The sequence below is a fragment of the Accipiter gentilis genome, chromosome Z (assembly GCF_929443795.1).
Source record: "Accipiter gentilis chromosome Z, bAccGen1.1, whole genome shotgun sequence".
In the NCBI taxonomy this organism is placed as follows: Eukaryota; Metazoa; Chordata; class Aves; order Accipitriformes; family Accipitridae; genus Astur; species Astur gentilis.
This window is the reverse complement of record NC_064919.1, coordinates 964,801-992,327: the sequence shown is the minus strand read 5'-3', so window position 1 is coordinate 992,327 and position 27,527 is coordinate 964,801. Positions and strand designations below refer to the sequence as shown.

Genomic DNA, 27,527 nt, shown 5'->3' with positions numbered 1-27,527 from the left:
CTACCACCAGAGATGGGAAACAAGAGACAGCCTAGAAGAGAAGAAGAAAAGGGCCTAGTGGCTGGTTTATCACCACTGCAAAGTGCAAAGAAGCAAGATTTGGTCAGACCTCAACAACTGAACAGCACTAATGAGTAGGGGACAGGTCAGGGGGATTTTGACCACTGAAATTTTTCATTCCAAAGGGAAAAAGGAAAACTGGACAGAGTTAAAGACTCCCAACTGACCCCAGTCCATCCCAACTGTCCTGGTTTCAGCTGGGATAGAGTTAACTGTCTTCCTAGTAGCTGGTACAGTGCTATGTTTTGAGTTCAGCATGCGAAGAATGTTGATAACACTGATGTTTTCAGTTGTTGCTCAGTATTGTTTAGACTAAAGTCAAGGATTTTTCAGCTTCTCATGGCCAGCCAGGGCACAAGAAGTTGGCACAGGACACAACCAAGGCACCTGACCCAAACTGGCCAACGGTGTATTCCATACCATGTGACATCCCATCTAGTTTAGGAACTGGGAAGTGGGGGGAGCAGGGAATTGCTGCTCGGGGACTGGCGGGGTGTCGGTCGGCAGGTGGTGAGCAATTGCCCTGCGCATCATTTGTACATTCCAATCCTTTTATTACTACTGTTGTCATTTTATTAGTGTTATCATTATCATTATAATTTCTTCTTTTTTGCTCTATTAAATCGTTCTTATCTCAACCCAGAAGTTTTACCTTTTTTCCCGAGTTCCTCCCCCATCCCACTGGATGGGGGAAGTGAGTGAGCGGCTGCGTGGTACTTAGTTGCTGGCTGGAGTTAAACCACGACACCAACCACACTGAGCTTAGTAAGTTACACAGGAAGAAAAAGGAAACGTTTAAGAGCTGTTCATACTTCAGGGAAGCTACAAGTGTTCTCACTGCTTGTCCTTTTCTGGCAGACCCATATCTACACAGCTCATTTGTCATCAGTGCTAGAAACTGTGTGATAAATACGCAGCATTCCTCCATTAAACTGTGATCTTGTTTCACGTAAGAACAGATTGGCTCAGCTTACAGATTGTCTATTATGGAGGCAGCTGCGAATGCTCTGTAGAAACCCTCTGGAAGGATATGAAACACAACAAGCTGTCACCCTATCAGCTAGAGAAGTTACGTCAAATTTAACAGCTAAGTCACTAGTACCAATCTCTCTGAACACAATGCTACCTGAACACTGCTGAAGGGCAGGAAGAGATACCCAAGCTGCTTTGGCAGCAAATAACCCTGGCATGGACAGCAGGATTCACCCATCATCTTTAGGGCTAGGTTAGTGTCATGCCCAAACTTAAGTCTAGGTTTACTATGGAGAGATTAGCACCTCAGGAGATGACTACTACATCCCACAGCTGTGTAATGCTGGTTTAAAGTTTACCTGATGGTAAAAGGACAAAAGTAGTACATGCGGGTATTTTCCATTAGTCTAAGTCAGTAAATGAAAGATAAAACCCTCTGGAGATGCCAGCACTTCCCCCCAGTCACCAGTGAGCCTAGGAAACAAGTTGGGACCAGATGCCTGGATGCATATCCAGGGCAGACTAGGACAGTGAGGATGCAGCCACTCTGTAGATCCTAGCCATGTTAACACAGCCCAGCATCTGTCCGCAGGAGAGACTCATTTCTTCCCAGCATGCAGTGCCCACAGCGCCCGTCTGCAGCCATGCCCCACTGACCTGTGTGTGTCCATTCACCAGCACTTCCTCTGCGAACCGTACTTTCACGGGATTTGTTTTTAGCCTTGCCCTCTTCTCTGCAGTAAGAAACGATGACTTAGGCCCGCCCTGAAAAGATAACAGGACTCGGTTGGCAGCTCAGCCTGTTGCAGTTGCATACAAGAGGCAGAGGCCCACAGTACAGGCAGGGGTGCAATCACAGCCTGTGCTGAAGCTGCTCACACCATACTGCCCACACTTACAGGAACAAGTGCTGTTGGGACTCTCTCAGCCTCCAGGTTTGCTGCAGGCCTTTTTGACCTACCTGGGGTGTTGCTGCCTTCTCAACCCAAACCCAGCTGTCCAACAGGTGGACACACATCCAACACATGCTGTACACACTCCTAATTTCACTCCACTTTAACCAGTTACTCTGTTTAGGCATCTCCCCAACTCCTGCAATGAAGCCAGGATCCTGCAGAACGACTGTTAATCTACCACCAGCTGGCTTGTAGTGGGGCTACACAGTACCATAAGCCAACACATGCAGAGTGCCTTGCAGTGATGGACAAACGCCCCTGTCAGTGTATCACAAGAACACAGCTGTGTATGCAGCATGTCCCAGCTCAGCTGGGGTTTCTAGAGCATACTCTCATATTGCAAATGTTGAACAAAACTGCCAACTTGACTTCATTGCATAACCACGCCTGCACCATGACAGGGTCCTACCAAACTCACAAGACACCACATGAGCCTAGGAACCACTGAGTTCTCATGCCCAAATGTCCTGCTCTTGTAGAGCATGATATTCCCTAAGAAGAACAGAGCAGTATCCCTCTATCCTCCTACACAACTTCGAGGTAGAGCAAGTCCTACACTCTTGCCAGAGGTGCAGGTGCCTCCCAACCTGCCACATCCCATCTTGCCCCGAGGACATTTGGCAAGGATGGAGGAAGGGAGGCAGGCTGGAGTCTGTGCCCAGGCAGCAAGCCCTCCCAGAGTCTGCCGGGCTGTATGGAGCATCACACCCCGCAACTGTCCTGAGGAGGGCCAAGGCCTCCCACATCCCTTTTAGTGTGGCCAGAGCAGCCCCGGCAGAGGGTCTGGTATCCGTCGATGGGAGGCGTTACCTCTCAGCTCTAAGCACAGCTGCCTTCAGAGAGGGGCAAGAGCCAACCCCAAACCCAAGATCAGCCTTGGCTGTATTTGGAGGTGTCCTTAAAGTGACCTGCAAAGGAAAAAACAAAAATGGGTTCGTGCCCCATTTGCTTCTCAACGATGCATGAAGGCCTGTGAAGGATGTTCCAAATCCCATGAAGGGTTTTCCAAATCCTTTTCGCTCTGAAAAGCCATTGCATTTTTCCCCTTTCAGCAGGCATTCAGGTCTTGCATAACTAACTCTCATTTCTTCTGTGATCTCCAGAGCCTAATCAAGCACTGGCAAGATTGACAGCCAATGTACTAGGCAAGGGAGATCAGATTAACAAGAAGGAAGCTACTGTTCAGTGGCTTTGCTTAAAGTCTTTCTGGTTACTTTGGCTTTGTGCACATATGTTGAATGCCAACACCTGGGAAACTCTGGGCAGGAAAAATATATTTAAGAGATTTTCTCTTTAATGTACCTTTACTGAATGGCCAAGAAACCTCATGACCTTAAGCTTGAGAACTCCAGTAACTCTTCTGAAAGGAATCATCATTCTTGTTTCTAAGAATAAATCAAATTAAAAAAAAACCTCCCAACAAATGAAAAACACTCCCAAAGTGCTTTCCAGGGTGGGGGGCGGTGGGGAAATCCCCCTCAGGCCACTTTCATACATCACAAGAAGCCAAAAAGCACACAAACCCAATTTTGTCCTTGCTTTGCAGCTCAGCTTTTACACACACTGAAATCCGAGTGGATAAACACATCATGCTGGCAGTACATGCCTTCTGGGGAATTTTATGCTACAGGAATGGGCAATCAGCACCAAAGTTTCGTACTAAAACTTGGCTTCTGTTCCCAAAGTACGACCCGCACCCAGCTCCCAGCCCTTAACCAGATGGAGCCTGGAGAAAAAGGGATACGTTTTCCAGCACTCAGAAAAGAAAACCTTAAGAGCTTCCAAGGAGCATCTAGGGCAGATGCCGGGCCTGCAGCCTTGGCACCACGTCCAGGGGTGTCCCCATGGCCCAGACAGCCCCAGCACGTGGGGAGCACTCCAGGCTGAGGAGACCTGCCTGCATTCCAGTCATCGTGGCCTCCTGGCCCCTGTGGAGCCCGACGGACCCTCACAGCTCCTGACGGAGCCTCCAGCTCCAGGGACCATGGGTTCAAACCACCCAGCGAGCCTCTCCACATGGCAGGCTCTGCAAGCTGCCCCGGCCCTGCACCCAGGGCAGCTGTGAGGAGTTACCACCAATTCTCCCCAAAAATCTCCCCAAAAGGCCGCACATGAAAGCAGAGGACCCTGGCAGCTCCCCTTGTCGCTTCAGTCAGGCCCTCGCGTCCTGTGTGCCAGCCCAGCCGCCCCAACCTTCCCTTGCGGACCACACTGCCGGCCACGGCCATCTTGGGGCAGTGGTGCTGGGAGTGCCGAGAGTGCTGAAGAAAGGCCATTTACCGACGTGCAGCGCAGGACGGTTAGGAGGAGCTCGTCGCCGGCCTCCCTGTAACAGAGACACGCAGTCAGCCAGGGTCAGAAGCCGCCTGCGCCTTCCTCCCCAGCGCCGCAGCAGGCAGCACCAGCAACGGCCCTTCGGCCCCTCCACCTCCCCTGTGAGGGAAGGGGTCTCAGCCAAGCAGGGCGCAGCCCACCAAGTGCAGACACGGCAGAAGAAAGCCGGGAAACCCCGCTCTCCTGGGCTGCTGTGCCCTTCAGCTGCAGGGCGGACTCGTCCCCGTGGGGCAGGCCCCCACCGAGCGCAGCAAGGTCATCCTCCTCTGTTTGGGGGGGCCAGCCCCACACAGCCATGCACCTTTGCGGCCCTCGGTGAGACCCCAGTCCCCGCGCCTCTCCTCTCAGCCCTCTGCCACCTCTCATCCCCGCAGGCCATGCGGGACCACACCTGATGATATCAGCTGCTCGTCTGACAGACATGTCGTCCACCGCTGTGGAGTTTATCAGGAGGAGCTGGTCGCCCGGCTGCAGCTTCCCTTCAGCAGTGCTCCCTGCGGGCAACCGGCACGTTGTTAGTCACGACAGCACCGCGACGGCAGACCTCCTCCCGTCCAGGGACACTCACTGCGAGCTGCTTTTCCCACCCGGCACCCCCTTTGCCTCAGCAGCTGCCTCCAGATGGCAAAATAAAAAGGGGCCGAAGGATGTGGGGTGCCGATGCCAGCTGGGCTACCACTGCCCGTGTCCATGCCACCTCGCCCGGGCCATCGTCTGGCCCCACAAGCTGCTCCCGCACCACGGAAAAATCACTCCTGTGCATGTCTTCTCCCTCGTCACGGCCCACCACACAGTCCTCAGAGAACCACCTTCCTGGGGTGCAGCAGAAGGGCTCGCAGGGTCTCGCAAAACCACAGGAGGACTGCGGGCTAGCCTTGCCCTTCACCTGCCTGCAAGCCCGCAAAGGCCTCCAGTTAGCTGCTACGGCACGGTATTCCCTCTCTGAGAGGTCTGCACCCAGTGGGTTACATCCCAGCAGCTGAGAATATACAGCGCACAAGTCAGGGCTTGGCACTCCCAGTATGCAGACCAAGGTGCTGCAGCTGTCCTTGGGAGACGTGGGATGGATTCCCAGCACGGTGAGTCCCCTCTGCAACCCAGGAGAGCGTGGAGACGGTCTCCTTAACCACACCGTCTGCTGGGAGGACCCACAACAAGGGAAGAAGATGGTTTCTGAGCTTTGCTTCCCAGGAGAGTAGCAGCCGCAGGATCCAAGGGGCTAAGAAGCAGGTGGACCTCTGGTCTGAGAAGGAGGAGCGTGCATGCAGCCCCCAGCTCCACCACAGCCAGCCTCCTGGCCGAGGCACACTACTGAATTTCTCTGCCAGACAGGTTTGCCCATGCACCCACCTAGCACCTGCCGCCTGTCCCTCAAGGGAGACCCTGGTGTCAGGTAGCATACATGAAAGGCAAAAACAAAGACAATCATTTGAAATTAAACACGGGGCTTTTAGCCATGGGCTCCCACAGCAAATGACAGGAATTAAAGGGACAGGTTTCTTTGTGCCTTAGTTTTAATAAAATGTTGACTCTCTCTGATTAGGAAAAAAGAAAAGCTAGGTAACAGAAAACCTCCTTCCCACTACTTAGACCCCAAGACTCCGCTAATTTAGCCACGTTTCACATGGGAAGGGGCATAGAGAAAATTTCACTCAAAAGCACTGTAAAAAGACAGAGACCATACTGCAATGCCTTTATGCCAAACATCCCACAAGCAAAAGCACTTGGACAGGCCGTTCCCTCAGGCAGATGGGGGATGCCAAAGCCCACATGGGTGGCCAGAGGCAGAGCCCAGGCCAGCTCTCCAGGCACCCTCTCCACAATACCTACTTGCCTGGCTTGGGCATAGTCTTTCTCTGGCTGTCACACTCACACCAACAGGTAAAAAGCAGGCATGTTTGTGTACCCATTAAAAAAATAAAAGGTAAATAAAAACAGGTTCACATTTTTTTATTCAAAAACCCCACGCCACCTTAAAAACAGAGTTATATCCCCCCCTTTTATAACTGGAAGAGTTGATCTGCTTGACTGAAGCAGAATTTCACCTGGCCTGCATGTAACTATTAGCAGTGATCCTCTCTGCATTACAGGGCTGTTAAGCCCAGAGAGCATTTTCAACAACAGATCACCAGGGCCACTGCAGAATAAGAACTCCAAGATTAGATTAAATTCTTCCTTTGCATTTCAGATAAAACACCAGAAAGAACTTTGCTTTGAAGCAGCTCTTTGCATCCCTGAAGGTCAGCTGTGTCTGAGTGCAGGCAAAGGATTAGCCGCGAAGCTGCCATTGGCTTAGATTTCTTCCATGCCATCAGAATCAGGTGGAAGTTCAAGCACTCTGCATGCCACAGGCACACAGGCTTTTGCCCTCCATATTCAAGGATCATGTGCCAACCAGAGGTACCTGAGGAACTCATAAATACCTGGCAGGAGTTTATCACTAAGGCCATCTGGGACAGTTCAGGCTTCTCACACCTGTGATTGTAGGGAGAAGGAAACAGTGCTTACCTGCAGTGACAGATGCAATCGTAAGAGGAAGGTTTGGACAAATCTCAAAGCCGTAGTGATGGAGGACCAAATCTTTGTATACTGTGACAGTAAGTTTGACACGGCTGGCAGGCTGGTCACTGCCATCACTGGTGCTGTCTGTCACAGACACTCTGCCCCTGTGAGACAAGAAGCTGGTGATTAAGATATAGTCGGAAGATACTTTATCAAAGGGGCATAGAATCACACAGATACACACACTTCCACATTCAGTGGACTGCACCAGTACACAGAGAGGTCAGCACTTCTCTGGGTAACCATGGGTGGCTCTGCACTATGCAGGCAGTAGGGATCCATCAGGGTGCACAGAAAGCTGAAGATATCAGACCAGTGGCACCAGCTGGTTGTAACCACAACTCTTTCAGCTACCCCAGCCCAGCTGTCACACGGGGAGAGAACTCCAGGTGTGCCCCACAGCAAGCCCTGACCTCCACAGGTCACAGCAACACCTTTATCAAGCAAGGCCATGAGAGAATTTACAGCTCTCTGCTTCAGCCAGGATCCAATCCAGCTTAATTTTGATTCACAGACCTTAGGAAAGTAAAACAGCTGTGGGCCAGGATCCCTTGTAAATGCAACCGGGTCTTGCACTAAAAAGATGGGCAAATAGCAAGACACAAAGAGAAGTACAACTCCATCTTCAAGAAAAGCACATTTCACATTGAGCAATATTGTATTTCTGCATATGTGGCTCACAAAACCAGAATGGGTGAAAGGAGGAACACTGGTCCCTGGAAACAAAGGGGGATGCTTAAAAACAGGTTTTTCTAGGGACCACTGTATGCAAATCTCCTAAGAACAATTGAAACAATGAGTAAGATCTGCAACCTGTGACTGCCTCTGTTTGTTGCAAACAGGCTTGTGCTGTCTCTAATCAGAGGTGATGAACAGATATTCCTTTCACAAAAAAACGTGTTTACCTGGATGCACCATCCCGAGAGCGATGAAGCCATTTTGCTACCATTTGCTCTATTCTACATGCTTTGCGTGTTTGGATTAAGTTAGTCTCCAAATCTTCCATTTACCTGAAAGTGACAGAAATCACAGGAAAACAGAATGATAAAAAGATTGAGGAAACCTAGACACTGTTCAGAGTTACCAGCACCAATTCACAACTCTTTTGTAATGAAGAGATTCATTGGCACCTTGGGAAGACTATGTGCTTTAACAGAGGATGTTAACATCTGTAATACTTACTATGATTCTTCCTGCCCATCCAGTCTCCCCTGCCTGGTGCTTTTGGTTAGTCCATGTTGGTGGTCATACTGCATTAACTTCTCATGACAGAGAATAACCCAGTAACCTCTGAATTCCTTTTTCAAGGTTTCTGGATCCAGTAATCTCTTTTCTCAACAAGAGAAAGTTGCCGTACCTAGTCATAGAAAAGCTCTTCTCTACTTTAGTCTGGGATCTCTGAATGGTAAGTTTGGTAACACCCGCCTGTACATTGATCCAAACTAGACACGGTTCTTCCATTGACCGTCATTTCAGGGACAAGTACACAAACTTCAACCTCAGTCAGAGAGCTGGTGTGTTGCCTCCCTGGGACAGATTTCCTGTCGGATTAATGCAGCCACATTAATTCTACAGAGAGCAGTAATGACGGAAGAAACTTGTGGCCAGTGCAAGTTGCAGCACACTGTTGTTTGCACAAGCAGAAGCAGTCTCTAAACCAAGGTCATAAGCTCAAATTTGTCTCTGATAAAACTGTTCCAGTGTACTGATGTCTACTAGTCCTGGAGCTCTGCAAACATATGTGGTTCCAGAAATCAGTAAAGTGAGTGGCTCATCCTGGATCTTCCATTTAAAAGCTCTAGTTCAACAATACGAAAATGGTCACTCACCCAACCTGCTCCTTCTGTGTTTACCCTCTGCTGTTGATAGGATATTTTTAGTCCTACAGAACTGAAGAACTGCAGCGTTAGAAGGGTTTGGCTCAGACCTGGTTAAATCATTGTGACTTTAATTGCACCTAAAAACATTCCTTCTTTTGAAGATGCAAAGTCTAGGCCAGCTTCCAGACCCCAAACTGAACCTGCTAGTTCACAATTCCTCTATCAAACCAGATAATTTGCCACTTTAACATTGTACCTTCCAAGACACAGAAAGCCTGTAGCCACATACCATTTTCATTATTCATTGAAACACTGGAAAGAATGGTGGGGTGCAAGTGAACCAAACACCAAATGAAACAGAAAATATGTCTGCATCTACAAGAAGTCATGAAGAATATCAACTCTTCGTTTTTCAGTTGTATTTCAGCAAGGAAACAGAGTTATTATATCCACCTTTCACACTGTGTCTTCTGTTCAACTTGCAAGATTTGTACGTCCCAAGCTCCTCTCTTGTATCCTCTGCTCAGACAGTAAGTTCTGCATCTCAGGGACATTGTCTGTTATGCTGGGACAGTGTACAGGACAGCAGGCTGCTGGTCCATAGTAGAAGCTCTGCTGTAGCAGAAATATTAGTGAGTTAACTTCAGAATAACAAGATATAAAAGAGATGGTTGGAAGCTGACAGAAATGAGGCACAAAGCATTTTGCCTCAACACAAACTGGACCTCCTCCCCTCAGCGCCCTCCGAACTCACAACGCTCCCCCAAACTCATCTTTTCTAACAAGGATGAGAGGACAGGACCAACAGTGGCTGATGTGTCTTTCCCTCCCAGGAAGCCATTCTGGCCTATTTCACTACCTGCCTGTGTAGCAATGGACGAACAAGAGGGCCATAAAATTCAACCCTTCAGGAGTTCTTTCACTGAGCATCCTCTTGGCTGCCCTTTCTTATGCAGCACAATTCAGAGCTGCTCCTTCAGCCACACTGCTTCTGTGTCTGCCTCTGAGCAGCATCTCTGAACAGAAAATGAGTACCCTTGCAATCAAGTGGTGTTTTCTGAAGGAAACTAGAGCTTGTAGGATGAGAAACCCGCTACCTTTCCAGAGGGTGACTGGGAAGTACCCACAGAACAAGTAGAAGCATAGCAGCTCTGCAGCCTGAAAGACATACATAGCACATGTCAAACCAAAGCCTGAGCAGTCATTGTCTATGCTTAATATGTTTCTTTTCAGCCTCAATATTTCACTGCTTCTGACAGTCAGCTCCATAGACACTGTAACACTCATGCAACAGTGTGGCTTCATCCATCTTCTGACTTGGACCTTATCTCTCTTCTCAGCAGCAGAAAGTGCTTTGGCTTTCCTACATCCCTCCAAGTGTTCTAGCATTCCCCTCTGAACCACAGGGAAAGTCCTGCTTGCAGCTGGTCCTTCCTCCCAAGAGGCTCTCTGTTTGGATGCCTAGAAGTCACCTGCTTCAGCTACTGCTGCACTGAGATCAATTGTTCTCTGGTGATTTCTCATTACCTCCATGTGCAGCTCCACCCTCTACCCCTGCCCCATATTTTCTTTTACTTTGCAGAAAGGACAGCCTTTCCTTCCTGTGCTTCTGCTGTGCTTCACAGAACAGAATTTCTGGAGAAAGTCTCTTAATCTGCAGGACAAGGAGGAGAAGCTTGAAAAACAAACATAAATGCTTAAAAAAAACCCCATATGGAATACTAAAAGAGAAAAAAACCCCACATTGTCTTTTCAGTAAACCAGAGTGTTTGAGCCAAACAATAGGTGTCTTAGAAGAGGCAGGTCTGGCAGATATTTCCATAAAATCATAGCATCGTAGAAGGGTTTGGGTTGGAACGGACCTCTAAAGACCCGCTTGTCACACTTCTTTTGATGCAGCCAAAAATGCAATTGGCTTTCTTGGCTGCGAGCACACATTGCCATGTCATACTCAGTTTTTCATCCACTAATACCCCCGAAGTCCTTCTCCACAGGGCTGCTCTCAATCCACTCATTGCCCAGCCTGTATTTGTGCTTGGGATTGCCCCAACCCATGGGCAGGACCTTGCACTTGGCCTTGTTGAACTTCATGAGGTGTGCATGGGCCCACCGCTCAAGCCTGTCAGGGCCCTCTGGATGGCATCCCTTCCCTCCAGTGTGTCGACCACACCGCATGGCTTGGTGTTGTTGGCAAACTTGCTGAGGGTGCACTCAGTCCCACTGTCCATGTCACCGACAAAGATGTTAAACAGCACTGGTCCCAACAGTGAACCCTGAGGAATGCCACTTGTCACTGGTCTACATTCGGACATTGAGCAGTTGACCTCAACTCTTTGAGTGCAACCATCCAGATAATCCCTCATCCACTGAGTGGTCCATCTGTCAAATCCCATGTATCTCCAATTTAGAGACAAGGATGTCATGTGGACAGTGTCAAATGCTTTGCACAAGTCCAGGTAGATGACATCCATTGTTCTTCCTTTATCCACGAACACTGGAACCCCATTGTAGAAGGCCACCAAATTTGTCAAGCACAATTTGCTCTTAGTGAAGCCATGTTGGCTGTCACTAATGACCTCCTTGTTTTCCATGTGCCTTAGCATAGTTTCCAGCAGGATCTGCTCCATGATCTTGCCAGGCACAGAGGTGAGACTGACTGTCCTGTAGTTCCCCAGGTCTTCCTTTTTTCCCTTTTTAAAAATAAGGTTTACATTTCTCCTTTTCCAGTCAGTGGAACTTTCACTGGACTGCCACGACTTCTCAAATAGGATGGATAGTGGCTCAGCCACTTCATCCGCCAGTTCCCTCAGGACCCGTGGATGCATCTCATCAGGTCCCATGGACTTGTACACCTTCAGATGGTCTCAAACCTGATCTTCTCCTACTGCAGGTGGTTCTTCATTCTCCCAGGCCCTGCCTTTGCTTTCTACAACTTGGGCGGTAGGGCTGGAGCACTTGCTGGTGAAAACTGAGGCAAAAAAGTCATTGAGCGCCTCAGCCTTCCCCATGTCCCAGGTAACCAGGTCTCCTGTTTCCTTCCAGAGAGGGCCCACATTTTCCCTTGTCTTCCTTTTATCACCGATGTACCTACAGAAGCATTTTCTTGTTACCCTTGATGTCCCTAGACAGATTTAATTCTATCAGCACTTTAGCTTTCCTAACCCAATCCCTGGCTGCTCAGACAATTTCTCTGTATTCCTCCCAGGCTACTTGTCCTTGCTTCCACCTTCTGTAGGCTTCCTTTTTGTGTTTGAGTTTGTCCAGGAGCTCCTTGTTCATCCACGCAGGCCTCCTGGAGTTTTTGCCTGACTTCCTCTTTGTTGGGATGCATCTCTCCTGAGCTTGGAAGAGGTGATCCTTCAATATTAACCAGCTCTCTTGTGCCTCTCTTTCCTCCAGGGCTTTATCCCATGTCCTCTACCAACCAGATCCCTGAAGAGGCTAAAGTCTTTTCTCTTGAAGTCCAGGGTAGCGAGCTTGCCATGCATCCTCCTTGCTGCCCTAAGGATCTTGAACTCCACCATTTCATGGCTGCTGCAGTCAAGGCTGCCCTTGAGCTTCACATTCCCCACCAGCCCCTCCTTGTTGGTGAGAACAATAGTGCAAAACACAAGGTAGCAGCCTTCTTTCTTGTGGTGTCCCCAGGGTACACAGGCACCTGCATATGTGCTGAGTGGGACAGGATTACCCAGCCTTTTGCACAGACCCATCATGCATGTGCAGTTGGCACCTCCTCCTTACTTGAAAGATGTCCTACAAAAGCTCTGACCTGAGTCCTTCTTCCACTTGCCCTTCTGCAACTATTTTTGAGCCAAGCCCTTGAGCACGTCACTAAGCAGCTTGAGTGGGCTAGGATCCTAATACACAAAGATCCTTAAACTCTGTCAGAGGAAATTAAGACTTGCCAGGTATTTGCATGGCTAACTGACCCATCCAGACAGCCGCTGCCTGGTGTCTCAGAGGAAACCTGGGTGGGTGATTCTGGGTCTTCAGGGAACAACACCGACTTGAAGATCAGGGCCTTAGCAAACCTCAGAGCATGCAGCCACAGGGCAGTACAACAGACAGCAGTGTTGGGAAGTGCATTGTCGTCTGCATGGAGGAACAGAGGACACAAGGAGAACTGCCAGCCTTCACTCTATGTCATCCACCTCTGCCACAGCAGCGAGAATACTGCTTCCCCACTAGCCTTTTTTTCTACAGCCTCCCTTTCAGCCACTGCAGTGGTACAGCAGCTTCATATATTCCACCCCTGCTGCAAACAAGGACAACATAGATCTGATCTCACATCACCCAGTTCTCGTCTGCTCAAAGTGGAGCAGAAAGTTGGTGGCAGCCTGCCGTACGAGGAGAGGAAGCTGTGAAGAAATGGGTGCTGAATGCGCAATCAGGCAGGCAGCACCAGATGGAAGAGTATTCAGCCAGCTAGCCCAGATTTGACTGTCAAGAAAAAAGAAAAAAACCAAACCAACTTTCAAGGAGAATACTTCAATTTTTCTCATGTCATTACAAGGAAAGTATTATTTCATCAAACTGAAATTTTCTGATGGACAAAAGTTTTACTGGTGTTTTTGAAATTACATCTTTGTTTTAAAGTCTTCACTACCATCAAAATGCAGCAGCAGGAGCAGCAGTCAGAATCAGCAGGTCTCCTCCACTCACTGATGGCAGAGGACCATATGAAGAGAAATAGTTGCAGTAAGCTGCCATAAAACAGCTCTGGATATGGTCCACCCATATCTTCACTCATCTGCACTTTTGGGAGCATCTTACCAAGTATTTCTTGTAATGGATGCCCGTCAGTAGAGTGCAATCTCAAGAAAGGCAATAATAAAATCCAAATAATGTGCAATGTGCCCTGTCCCCCTCCAGCCCCCAAAGCACAGTACAATAACGGGTACCGACAAAGAGCTGTGGCATGTCAGTGCTCCTCTAGGTGAACAGAGGTCTGCTGCTTGTGATTCGCTTGCTCATTGCCCACAGAGCAAGCCTTCAACACACGGACTGCTGTGTACATGGCAAGCAGCCCTGTAAGGCTAAGAAGAGTATAATGGTTTGTGGGGACACAGTCTTTGCTCTGCTGCTGCAGTTCTTTCCCCATCAGCACCTTGCACCAGCATACATCGCTGAGAAAGCACCAGTCCAAAATCCAGACTTCCTCAGAATAACCAGCAGAGAGAACAAGGATAACCTAGGACTTCCTATGGACATTAGTGACTCGCTGGACTTGGCAGGGCAGCGCAGCACTGTTCCCAGCTGCTGGCAACACAGAGGGTGCATGTACAAGATCTTTCTGCAGCACTCCATCTTCACATCAGCACTGACAACTCATTACAGCCCAGCCACCCTCATACTGATGTTCCCAGAGACCCTGCTCTAGAATTATACTGCTGACTGGAAGTTTCAGATTTGGTTTGATTTTTACCATGAGAGTGAAGAATCTGACAACAAAAACACCCTTGATCACCCTTGATCCCAGGTACATCCCCACAAGGCAAACGGAGAGCAATTCAAGTTTTTTTTGCTTGTTTTAAATTTCCTGAAGTTTGGGGCCTGATTTGTTCTAAATACTGGGAATCAGCAGCTATGACACAAGTATTACTGTGAGAATACATGTATTTATAGCAGATGCAGAACAATTACATTTTCTTCTTTACAAAATACAGTTTTCTACCTGAAAAGCAAATGATCAACATTTGCCTTACCACTGTTGCTGCCAGCGCTGCTGATGATGCCAGTGGAAGATGAAGCCAGCCTTGGCAGCAAGTACCCAATTACTGTAACTTGCCCTCTGTGGGGTTTAGGGATCACGTATCAGGAGCCTGTGCAGATACACAAACATTAATGAAGTACTCCAGCCTCACATGTGAAGTTACTAAGGGAGTAAAGGGCCTTTAAGGCTTCTTCCACCTCCCATCTTCAAGTAAGCCTTCCAGCCACTCTGCAATAATGCTTACAGCAGAAATAATCAGGAGAACTGCCAGGTCCAGCCTCTAAGCTCCAGCTAATCCTTCCCAGCCCTCAGAGGAAGCCTCACCACGTGCAACAAGGTTGTCTGATCATGAACCCTTCCCCTGGCCACCCTAACATGCCAGGGATCTCAACACTAGCAGCAACCTCCACAGCAGCTTGTGGGGGAGACCATTTCTTTTGCAGATGGGTCTACAAGTTTTAAACATCTGTTTCCCTTAAATGCAAAAGCCTTAGGGCTCAATCAAAATTCATGGTGTTGAAATACAGGCAGTAATGGAATACAATGGCAGTGAGTGCCATGGCCCGAAGTGTAAATACAGTGCTTTGTGCTAATCCCCTCTGCTTTTCATCGAAACCAAATCTCTCTTTCGACGCATGGTCAAAACCTGTGCACTCTGTTAGATCTTTAAAAAGCAGTCTGCTGTTCCTCAGGAGGGGCTTCTGTCTCCAAAAATGGCCTCTTGCCCTCTTTCAAATGCTCCTGTGGAAGGAGCCTCCCCCTGGGGCTGATGAGCCTCCCAAAAGCAGCAAGACTGCTGGTCCTGACATCATTCATTGCTGTTAATGTAGCCTCAGTGTCTTATCTTTCCTCTTGTCCTTTGACAGATGGTTAGTTCCAGACCTGAGCTCTTAGGCTTCAAAGTAACCACAGTGATGTTGAACTTCAGCAGTTCCCCTGGAGAAAAAGCAGAGGTGACTGTGCCATGCATGCAATGCTACGAGGATGCTGCACGCTACGGCTGTGAAAGCCACCTTCCAGAACAAGCTGTGTAAAACACATGACCGGGCTGTGCATTTTGTCATGTCTTCCTTCCCCTTTGCCTTTTCATAGCAGAGTAGAGGAATATAACCAAGTCCACAGTCCTGCCAGTATCCAGACTGTAGCTATTCTTGCCGAAAGGGCTGAAGCTGCTGGTGGAACCATGCTCTGCTCCCTGAGACAGAAACATCCACCAGAAAAAAACACAAGATGAAAGCCATCCTGTATCCTCCCACCACTAGGGAGAAGGCAGCAAAAGGAAAGGAGTGAATGGAGGCAAGTCTATGCTCAGGGTGGCAGGCAAACCCCCTCCTTGCCTACCTTACCTTCCCAGGTGCCTTTATACGACAGGTATGAGGGTCTGGATTTGGAAGGTCAGTCAACCGATAACATGGACGATGGTGCATCTACATCTCCTGCTCAAACTAAAGGGCAAGAAGGAAATGCACAGGCAGTGGAAACAGGGACAGGTATACTGGAAAGAGCACAGGGGTGTTGCCTGATTGTGTAGGGAAGGCCAAGGTGCAGCTGGAGCTGAACTTGGCAAGGGACATAAAGAATAATAAGGCTTCTATAGGTATGTCAGCCAGAAAAGGAAGGTCAAAGAAAGTGTACCACCCCGATGAACATAACTGGCAAGCTGATAACAATGGACGAGGAGAAGACTGAGGTACTCAAATTTTTTTGCCTCAGTTTTCACTGGCAGTCTCTCTTCCCACACCTCTCAAGTGGATGGACCTCAAGGCAGGGACTGGGGGAGCACTGTAAGCAGGTTCAAGACCACCTGAGGAACCTGAACATAAGTAAGTCTATGGAACCTGATGAGATGCATTCCAGAGTCCTGAGGAAATTGGCTGATGTAGTTACCAAGCCACTCTCCATGATATTTGAAGTGATGGTAGTCAGGTGAAGTCCCCAGTGACTGGAAAAAGGGAAACATTGCACCCATTTTTAAAAAGGCTGGAAAGAAGGACCCTGGGAACAACAAACCTGTCAGCCCCACCTCTGTGCCTGGGAAGACCATGGAACAGATCCTCCTAGATGCTATGTTAAGGCACATGGAGGACAGGGAGGTGATTCAAGACAGCTGGCCTAGCTTCACCAAGGGCAATTCTTGCCTGACCAACCTAGTGGCCTTCTACGATGGAGCAACTACATCAGTGGATGACGGAAGAGCTACTGATGTCATCTATCTGGACTTCTGTAAGGCCATTCACACGGTCCACCACAACATCCTTCTTTCTAAACTGGAGACAGATGGATTTGATAGGTGGACTACTCAATGGGTAAGTAATTGGCTGGATGGTTGTGTGTCCAGATGGAGATCAGCGATCAGTGGTGTCCCTCAGGGTCTTTACTGGGACAAGTATCATTTAATTTCTTCATCAATAACATAGACAGTGGGATTGAGTGTATCCTCATCAAGTTGGCAGACAACACCAAGCTGAGTGGTGCAGTTGAAGTGCCTGAGGGATGGGATGCCATTCAGAGGGACCTGGACAAGCTTGAGAAGTGAGCCCATATGAACCTCGTGAGGTTCAACAAGGCCAAGAGCAAGGTCCTGCACACGGGTCGGGGCAACGCTCTGTATCAATACAGGCTGGGTGATGAGTGGAATGAGAGCAGCCCTAAGGAGGAGGACTTGGGGGGTAGTAGTGGATGAAAAACTGAGTATGACATGGCAATGTGTGCTCGCAGCCAAGAAAGCCAATTGCATCCTGGGCTGCATCAAAAGAAGTGTGACAAGCGGGTCGAGGGAGGTGATTCTGCCCCTCTACTCCACTCTGGTGAGAACCCACCTGGAGTACTGCATCCAGCTCTGGAGTCCTCAGTACAAGAAAGACATGGACCTGTTGGAGTGGGTCCAGAGGAGGGCCACCAAAATGATCAGAGGGATGGAACACCTCTCCTGTGAGGAAAGCTGAGAGAGTTGGGGTTGTTCAGCCTGGAGAAGAGAAGGCTGCAGGGAGACCTTTTTGCAGCTTTTCAGAATTTAAAGGGGGCTTACAAGAAAGATGGGGACAGACTTTTTAGTAGGGCCTGTAGTGATAGGATAAGGGGTAATGGTTTTAAACTAGAAGAGAGTAGATTCAGACTAGATATAAGGAAGACACTTTTTTACAGTGGGGGTGGTGAAACACTGGAGCAGGTTGCCCAGAGAGGTTGTGGATGCCCCATCCCTGGAAACATTCAGGCCAGGTTAGATTGGACTTTGAGCAACCTGATCTAGTGGAAGGTGTCCCTGCCCATGGCAAGGGGTTCGGAACTAGATGGTCTTTAAGGTCCCTTCCAACCCAAACCCTTCTACGATTCTGTGATTTTACCTCCCGGGTAGCTGGTGACACGTCCTTACCCGGTGCAGTTCAGAGACAAAGTGGGGTTGGTCCCTGCCTGGGCTACCCCAAGTCATCAGGCATGGTCTTCCCTGGAGACCAGTTATCTACCATATGTTGCTCTCACAAACTCTGAAAAGCAGGAACTGCAGCAGGAAGGTCTTCTATTTTGCCACATGGCCTGTCTCCTTGGTTTGGAGAACAGCACAAAGAAGCCCTTCAGCTCATGCTCAGCCTCTCTGCTGTCAGAAAGCCACATTACTTTTTTTTCCACCTGCTTCCAGAGATCACAGGGACAGCAAAAGAAAGCTTCAGCCCAGGTTCTTGTTGAAGTCCTCCCCAGCCAATAAACACCCCTGACTCTGGAGAAAGCCTGGGCTCCTGTGGGACGAGAGACACAGTCTGTGGTCCCTCAACCATGGAAGGAGTCTTCACCCTCAACAGCAGAATCGGGTGTGAAGCTGCTTGGATTAGGCAGATGCAGGTTCAGGAGAACAGGCAGGTTCTCACACAGCCGAATGTGCATCTCTGCTGACCAGCCAGGGGATCTTGGTCATGTAATGGGTCAACTACAGGGTAGGAAGCTATTGATACAACTGGCAATGTCTGCTCCTTCAGCTGCTGCTCTTGTCCAAGTACCACCACAGAGTAAGCACGTTCTTTGCTTCCTAGGCAGGCAGCAGAAAACTGAGCTCATTCTTGATGAACATAGCTCATTGTGAGCCTGGACTGCATCAGAAGACACTTTTGGCAGGACTGGTCATGTCTGCACAAAAGCTTTTGAAGGTCAGCCAGCCCTGGCAAGACACTGGGACAGAACAGTAATTTACAGATTTTCCACATAGTAGTTTCTAAAGATGTTCTCTGAGATATGGTCAGGGGAAACAGCTGGGCCAGAGGAACAGAATTCAAGCTTCCATGGCAACCTGGACTCCCACCAGAATGCAAGCAAACCCCAACTGGGAAGACAATACCAAAAACCCCTCCAAGAATTTTTCTGCCTGTGTAGCACCTGGCCCACAAGGGCACCCCTCTTCTTAGGAAACATTTTACCCAAGACACCAACCCTGAAATGCTACTGAGACTGCCCGGTACTCATGATTTGAATTCTGCCCAAAAGCAGGAGCAGGTGGATGGCATGTGGTCATGGAGGCAGAGCCCACATCTACAAGTACAGCCCAGCAGCCAGCATTCACCCATTACCTCCCAGCTTCAACATCCCTCAGGACTCTGCCCAGGCTCACCTCCATGCAAACACAGCAGAGACTGTCAGAGCAGGCTTCCTTTCTCTTCCAACAGCCAAGAATTTTTTTATAGAAGTTGAGGATTGTTACAGGCCCCTGTCATGGGTCCCATCTCCAGCCTCTGCAGCAAGGCAGGTGAACAGTTAAGGAAAAAGGAACATGAATACGTGGGCTGGGGTGGGCCATGCTGCTGTCATTATGTGGCTGTGATTGAGTGGCTTCTGTTACAGCTTCCACAATCAATTAAATAACATAACCCTTGCAAAAAAAAAAAGGGGGGGGGGGGGGAAACACAAAAAGAAAAAAATCACTATGGTCATCCTGTCTCATAAGTCAACACAATATAAGCAAATTAGCATATCTGTGATGTTTCCCTAGCTTTTGCGGAGACAAGCTGCATTCCCATGGGGCTTGCCCAGATCAAAGACCAGCCCAAACTGTCCACACAAAAGTTTCTGCCATGTGAGTCATGGACCCATCTAGGCCTCATCCTGCTGCCCAAGGAGGAGGGTCCAGAGCAGGATCCTCCCCATGGCTACAAACATCCTTGTGTGTCATGAAGTCAGTCCCCTCACACATTACAGTAGCACTGCTTCTCCTCACAAGGAAAACACCCCCATGACACCACTCAATATTGCAAGCTGTCACTAACAGGATTGAGGTCTGTTATCCTCCATATTCTTATGTCAGCTGCTTGTCTGATCACCTCTGCCTATAATTGCTTTGGTACCACAGGATGGCCTGCTTTCTTAACAAGGACTTCACAGCTGAATTGATGTCCCTCTGACCAGGTGAAGGTCCTGAGCTTGGCCTCTCCATGTTGAAGAAGCTGAGCTAGGACCCAGAAAATGAGCAGCTTTGTCTTGATTAAAAGGTGAAGGAACCCTACAGCACAAGCCAGTGGGTCGGCAAGCTTATGACCTAGCGCTGTGCAGAAGTATGGGCCACGTATGCTCCAGGCTGGTCAGCACACCACCACAACCCAAGACTCTTGTGTACATTCTCTGATTCATCTACTGCCATTGGCAGCCAGAAAGAGAACCTGTGCTGTGCCAGAAACATACGACCTTATGTGCTAAGCAAGACCAGGCAAGTCCAGCACCATCCGATTACAGCACCGCTGTGCACAACCCTTCTCCAGCCCTTCAAGCAAGCAGTCACCACTTCGGATTGCCATGATTTCAGCGAGCAGTCGAGCAAGTTCTGGCTTGTCAGATGTTGTCACCGACTTCCTTAGGCAAGCGCACCAATCTGACTTAATTAGTTTTTCATCGAGCCATCAGTGCATCTTGGGTTTTAGGCTTTTGTTTCTACAGAATGAAGGTACTTTGCACTTGAGTGGCTCATCACAGCTTGAACAACAAAGTGACAGCCCCCACTATGCCCACTCATCAGCCCACCCTCAGAGCCAGGGCAGCTTCTGACCCCAGGAAAATGGACCCACGCTGTGTAACCAGACAGACTGCAGCAGTCTGAGGGACTGTCATTTCTGATGTCCCCTGCAGCTACTTAAGAAGTCACAGTCCTTGACTGGACTCCTCCCACGATGCACTATATCCTCCAGTCTTAAAGGAGGAAAATAGCACATCATGTGGTAAGAAAGCCATGAAGCATTTCAGGAGGTGCAATCCATGTCAGAAACATCATGTGCCCAAGCAGCAGTTCCCACAAAATGCTGCCAGGTCACAGCATTATTTACTTCTCATCCAAAATTGAAAAACCTTTGATACTCAGCACTTCTTTGTAATGTCAGGAAAAGAATTACCACCACTACCAGCTTCCCCCAGAAAAAATAATTAAAAAAAGCACTGTTGCTTGTTAATGTTATTGGAAACAGGTCTTCACCGACAAACAGTTGCTGCCGGGAAAGGAAAAAAAAAAAAAAAAAGGAAACTTTCCACCTGCTGTAAGTCAAAAACAGTCAGCAGGAGAATTTTGAGCACTTGGCAACCCAGGGAAGACTGGAGAGTTTCTGATTCAGGCCGTGGTGCTGCTGGACTCTGCCTGATGCAATTTCTGCATACAGATGATGCTTCCCAGGAACAGCAGGGACACCCCCAGAGGTACAGCCTGTACTTGCACATTCCGACTACTCAAGTCCTCCGACCTTCCTCTTTCCTACAGCACTGGTCAGGTTTTACACGGACGCACTCTGGCTGTGAAAGATCACAGTATCTTCACAGGTCCATGTCACTTGGGACAAAGCTTCTCAGAGCCCCAGTCACAGCTTTCTGTTGCTTTTCACAGGAGAACCTGCCATGCAGCAGATGTTTCCCTGCACCGGCACGGACTGAGGTCAAGGTAGCCATGGAGGAGAGGAATGCCATGAGACCCTATGCCACCTCCAGACACACAGTTTACTGGTGAGGGCACAGACTCAGCACTGCTGGCAAGGTGGCTTCACGTCCAGTCCTGTGCCAGGGCCTTGTTCTGTTGCCTCAAGCTTTGAAAAGACCGATTAACAAATAAGAAGGCAGTGATAGGTTAAAGAAAAAAAAAAACCTAAAACATGAGAAGTGTGGTATGTTTGTTATTCAAGGACTGTTTAGATTATGTGTACTCAAAGTAAAGCTTACCTAGTTTAAGAGTCTGCTCAAAACAGAGGATGCTTAAAGAGTCACAGATCTGCTAATTAAGTACATACATCCTCCTTCAGGTTGGCAAGAGAAACAAAGACCCTGGTGTCCTCAGATGACACGTGACCATAAAAGGACAAAAGGAGTAAGGGTATTCTTCCCCAAACGACCACCAAAGACCACCAGAGGCGTGCAGGCATAGAAGACTCTGGGATGATTGCTCGAGAGAACAACATGTCATGCTTGCTCAACAACTTAATATAATGAATATGCAATAGTGAGGTGGAACATGTGTATTAGATAGGCATGGTGTTTTAACTGTACTATATAAGTATGGACTGAAAACCTCAGTGGGTGTGCTCGATTTGTGGAAATCTTCCACCTTGCACCCTGAGCAGAATAAAGCAATGTCTCCTCTCTAAACAATTTGTGTATTTCGGGTGTTACTTTCTGATGGGGTAAGAGCTGCAGCAGAACAACAGAGGAAGAGACCCGTGGCTGCTCGCCAGCTGAAGGATGAACCTGAAGCCCCAAATGAGCTACAATCTGCACAGCAATCACCTAGCACAGCTATCTTCCAAGAAGCCCAGAGGAATCTGTCATGTGGCATTTTTAAGCAAAAGCCAAGTAAGACCTGGCCAGACCCAGGGAGCCAGGAGCACCTCCTGTAGTTTGCCTGAGAACAGATGCAAACAGCAGAGGAGCAGGGTGACTGGTGTTGCCACATTATGCTTACTGCTGCCAGATCCTCATGAAGATGGTCCCTTTGTCTCTTTTAGCGTGACCAGACATACTACTGGTGGCCAGAAGCCATTAGTGACCATGAGCACAAGTTAGCCATTCACTGCTGCTCTCCCCAGCCAATCTGCAAGGCAGTGCCAGCTGTTAGTTTGCTTTCTGAAGTCATTTGCAAGTCTGGCCTGCACCATTACACCCTCACTGTGCTCTGGCTTCCTGCAGACATAACAGGCTTCATATCTGAATTAGTTTTAAAATATGAGGTTCTGGATATAGCATGCAAAGACTTCAGGCGCCAAATAAAAATCATTGTAGCAAAGGCCCTACATCCTTGCCTGGCTCATATATTTAGAGCAGAAGGGGACAAGTAAGAATAGCTTTGCGTATGGTCCATTACACATAAACTGAACAAAACGATAAACAGAATGTTCAAGGTGGAAAGGAGAAAAATCAATACTTCCACTCCTGAATAGCTTTCCCTTCCAAAAATAGACTTGTTGGAAGTGTGCGAAGATTTTCATCCCTTCAGCTATATCTCTCTGGACAAGAACTGCCAGCACATAAGAAATGTTCCCCTCTCATTTCCTAACTTAGCTTTCCAAGAGTAACTTCTTTTCACAGTGATGAAAAGAACTGCCTCTAAGTGTACAGTTGGATCCTCTTCCTCAGACCCTGTATGCAAAATACCATGAAATCAAGCAGCTCGCCCCATTAGCAACACTTTCATGCCACCTGCAATTGGCACAACAGGGGAAAAAAAAAAGAAGATTCTGCGCAGAACTCCACATATTGGCACTGATCTCTGTGTCCTGGTGCAGACCTTGAACAAAGAAACACGTCTGTAAAGTTCAGCACTCTGGAGTATTTCCCATGTCTTCCTGGGATTGTTCATGCAGAAGAAAACTCACCACAGCATACACAAGTTCAGGGCAGACAATGCAACAGGTTCCTCCATACCTGTTGATAAAGACAATCTTTACATGTGCCTCAGATTTCACTGAGCATTAAGACTATATGCCGGGAAACAACTTCTGCATAGCCTTTTGGCAAATGCCAAGAAAGGAAGAATAAAGAAAGGGAAAATATACGCACTTGAAAAAGACTGATTTCAGAATTTCATGCTGCACACAGAGCCATTTCACAAAAGCATAAGAGCTTCTCTTCAGCTTTAAATATGCCAGGCTCTTTGCAAGCATTACAGCCCAGATAACTAAATAGCATTAAACTCACTGCTCTATTTGCTAGCAGCTTGCTTAGCAAGAATTTAAAGGGTAATTTACTAAAACTTATAGAGGAGTGAAACTCAGGATAAATTAGATGGCACTACACTGGGAAATGTGTGCCATATGCCTGCTACCAAGAGCTAAATTAAAGAAGCAAAGGAGTCTCCACCACAGCAGGTTCCACACCTGGCCGCAAGCCCAGCTGCACTCAAACGCTGCCATTTCTGCTGCTGAGCCACTCTTTCCTACAACAGTTGTAGTTGGTACAGGACATGACCAAGAAGCTTTGGTAGGAAAGAAATTCACCTGCCATTTCCAGGAAGGCTTCGCTGGCTGCTTTCAAGCCCCCTGCCCGTCCAGAGCCCTCCTACCACTCTAAAGTTGTCTGAGGGAGACCTGTCTCCACATCACTGTCTCTATGACCTCTTTAGTATCATGGGGCTGGACAGAGGGCCAGCCCCTTCCTTTGAGTTGTGCTGCGTCCTTGCAATCATTCCAGTGCACCCTCGCTTTTGGCCTTCCCACCCAATTTGGTCCCAGAGCTTACTCATCAGTCTTGCCAGAGCTGCACACGCTGATTCACAAATGGGGAGATAGAGCAAGGGTTAGATGCCTCTCTAGCTGACATCAGCTGGAATTTATGCAGGGAGAATGAAATGTTGCCTTGCAGACTTCCAGAATTCCTTTTTCTTCTCCAGCTTGGACTTTTATGAGGTTGTATGATAGTGTCCTGGCTTCAGCTGGGACAGAGTTAGTTTTCTTCCTAGTAGATGGTACAGTGTGTTTTGGATTTAGTGTGAAAATCAATGTTGAAAACACACTGATGTTTTAGCTGTTGCTAAGTCATGCTTAACCTAAGGGAAAGATCTTTCAGTTTCCCATGCCCTGCCAGCGAGCAGGTGTAAAGAAGCTGGGAGGGAGCACGGCCAGGACAGATGACCTGAACTAGCCAAAGGGATATTCCATACCATAGAACGCCACGCTCAGTATATAAACTGGGGGGAGTTGGCCGAGAGGGGTGGGTCACTGCTTGGGCATCAGTGATCAGGTGGTGAGCAATTGCTTTGTGCATCACTTGTCTTTTCCTGGGTCTAATTTCTCTCTTTGTTATATTCCTTTTCATTACAATTATTATTATTGTTATACTTTATTATTATTGTTGTTGTTGTTATTATTATATTTTATTTTAGTTATTAAACTGTTCTTATCTCAACCCACGAGTTTCACTTTTTTTTTTTCCCTGCTTCTCCTCCCCATCCCACTGGGAGCAAGGAGGAGTGAGAGAGCAGCTGCATGGTGCTTTAGTTGCTGGCTGGGGTTAAACCACAACAGATAGCCCCCTGAACATTTCTCTCTGCCTTGCTTCAGAGAACCCCATATGGGAGTGGGAAAAGCACCACAGAAAGACATAAAGCGGAGGAAATGGTTCTCTGAGGGCTTTCTATCTAACATGACTATAATTTCCACCTCCAATTCTGCAGGCTCTTCTAGGCCAGGAGGACTGCTTCTCCAGGACAAGACCCCCATGACTAATGGGCTTTCTAAAGTTTCTTGTCTTCTAGCCCCTTTAGACCATTCAGCCACATCTCACTGGTGGGCTAAGTCTCAGCCAAATCTGCCAGGAAGTAGAAACTTCAGATAGCTTCCCACTACTGTAGTAAACATGTCTTCAGCAAGGGAGCCACAGACAAGTTGTTGCAGAGTGTTAGCAAAAACATACGATGCTCGAGGCAGAGATCAGCATGCACATCCAGAACAGGTTACCCAGGTGGAAGCTGGAAGCTGTGTTTTCAGTGGTTACATAGCCGTCGTGAGCACACACAAATGGAGAAAATCCAGTCACTTTGACCAGCAACACAAATCTGTAACACCTACCAGATGAACACACGCTGCTGCCCTGACCTTATCTGCTGTCCTTCACAGAGTTCTGATCTCTGTGCTCCAGCTGCCCTGCAGAGATCCTAGATCCTGCCTCTGCCCAGCAAGACGACTGCCTTTGGTGATGAAGCAGCTCTCCAGAGCGCTGCACCTGATGCTTGCATGTTAAAGCCACTCTGACTTCTGCCCCCTCAAGCTCAGGTGAAATTTCTCTCAATATTTTTCCACTGTGGTTAAAAAGCCAAAATCATTGACTGTGAATTCCACAACAGAGAGGTGTTGGGGTTTTTTTGTTTGCTTGTTTTGTTGTTTGGGGGGTGGGGCCACACGTATATCTTCCTCCCATGAAAAAAGCAAATTAGCTTACAGCGTTTGGTGCAAAACTAGGCCAGAAACCACTAAACAAGTCACCTAAATGAAAAGAGAAGCACACAAAATTCAAGGTCATGAACATTACATTCAGACAGACATAGCAGAAACAGCTGCCACCCAGCGAGGCAGGTATTTCTTGGTAAAAGATAACAGCAGGACATTAGACCAAACCTCAGAGCCACCAGCTTTCTACAAGACCCCTGGGTTAGTGTGGCACAATCTCTCCCACTGTATCAGCCTGGCCACCGCCAGCCAAGCCGGTCCACCAACGCTTCTTTGACGACAGCCCGGTTTGGGGCAGACATCCCTGGAGCTGGCTATAAACTCCAGCGGCAAAGCAATTTTCCACCCGGCTTTTGAGAAACAGTCGATGCCGAGCGAGTCCAGCAGTACTACTTACTGCAACACCTCTTTTCAGCCAAAACCGCCAGTTTTGACCGTCTCGGCTAACCAGCCCTGCTCCGCATCTCCACGGTACCACCGGCAGCGGGACCCAGCCCGGCCCCGTCCACGGCCGCCTCCCCGGGGGTACGACCGCACGGGAACGGCGGCGGCAGCACCGGACAAGGCTCAGGGATCGCAGCACCGCGGACCGAGGACCGGACCGAGCCCGTCCGTTCCCGCGGCAAGCACCACGGCCGCCTCCACCCATCCCGTGGCCCCTTCGTGGGCTGCCTCGGCCGCCTTCACCCGGGACCGGGGTGTGTGTGTGTGTGTGGGGGGGGGGGTGATCCCGCAGCTCCGATATTCCTGGGACGGGAAGGGATCCGCACCCGACCCCGCCGCCGCTGCCGAGAAAGAGTCCCCCGTTACCTGCTGCCGGGAACGGAGCGCTGAACCGGCTGCGCTACGGCAGGTGCGGCCTCTGCCCGGGAAGGCGGGACCGGGGCAGTGGGGCGTGGCGTCACGCCTCCCCCCCCGGGCCACGCCCCCGCCACGCCCAGCCACGCCCCGCCCGCCAGCCGGGCGACACCCCCCCCTCCGGCCCGCTTTCAGGTCTGCCTTACTCCGCGCCGCTTTTTCGAGGCTCCGTCGCTGTGGGCGGCATGTCCCCAAAGAGTCTGGACTCACCACAGCCCCAGCGCCTTGTCCCGAAAGAGTTTGGACCCACCACAATCCCGGCGGATCTCCCCATGAGTTTGGACCCACCACAATCCCGGCAGCATGTCCCCAAAGAGAACCTGCATTGGACCCACCACAGTCCCAGCAGCATGTCCCCAACAAGTTTGGACCCACCACAGTCCCAGCAGCATGTCCCCAACGAGTTTGGACCCACCACAATCCCAGCGGCATGTCCCCAAAGAGAACCTGCATTGGACCCACCACAGTCCCAGCAGCATGTCCCCAACAAGTTTGGACCCACCACAGTCCCAGCAGCATGTCCCCAACAAGTTTGGACCCACCACAGTCCCAGCAGCATGTCCCCAAAGAGAACCTGCATTGGACCCACCACAGTCCCAGCAGCATGTCCCCAACAAGTTTGGACCCACCACAGTCCCAGCAGCATGTCCCCAACGAGTTTGGACCCACCACAATCCCAGCGGCATGTCCCCAAAAAGAACCCACATTTGGACCCACCAGAATCCTGCTGATAAAGACAATTAAGGCGGTCCCGTTTCAACAGAAAATTGGGCAGTCGAGCGATGCTGCCCGTGCCTACAGCTGCAGCCAGCCTGCCCACCTCTTGCCCCGCAGGTTTCCCGCAGGTGACCTGACACCACCTGCT

General features: G+C 49.1%; 1 protein-coding gene across 3 annotated transcripts in view; it reads right to left on the bottom strand.

Moving 5' to 3' along the window:
- The window catches only part of FRMPD1 (FERM and PDZ domain containing 1), a 43,224-nt gene extending 16,557 nt beyond the window's left edge, over positions 1-26,667 (bottom strand). For 2 of the 3 annotated variants that reach the window (XM_049795225.1, XM_049795227.1), the window contains exons 1-7: positions 26,615-26,667; positions 9,158-9,319; positions 7,790-7,894; positions 6,831-6,988; positions 4,714-4,816; positions 4,269-4,314; positions 1,690-1,797 (exon numbers count right to left, since the gene is read on the bottom strand). In XM_049795225.1, coding sequence (XP_049651182.1) covers positions 1,690-1,797; positions 4,269-4,314; positions 4,714-4,816; positions 6,831-6,988; positions 7,790-7,890 — 516 coding nt within the window. In that variant the 5' untranslated portion in view covers positions 7,891-7,894; positions 9,158-9,319; positions 26,615-26,667. The remainder of the gene's footprint in view (positions 1-1,689; positions 1,798-4,268; positions 4,315-4,713; positions 4,817-6,830; positions 6,989-7,789; positions 7,895-9,157; positions 9,320-26,614) is intronic. The other variant, XM_049795226.1, reaches the window with a different exon arrangement.
- Positions 26,668-27,527: the final 860 nt, after the last annotated feature.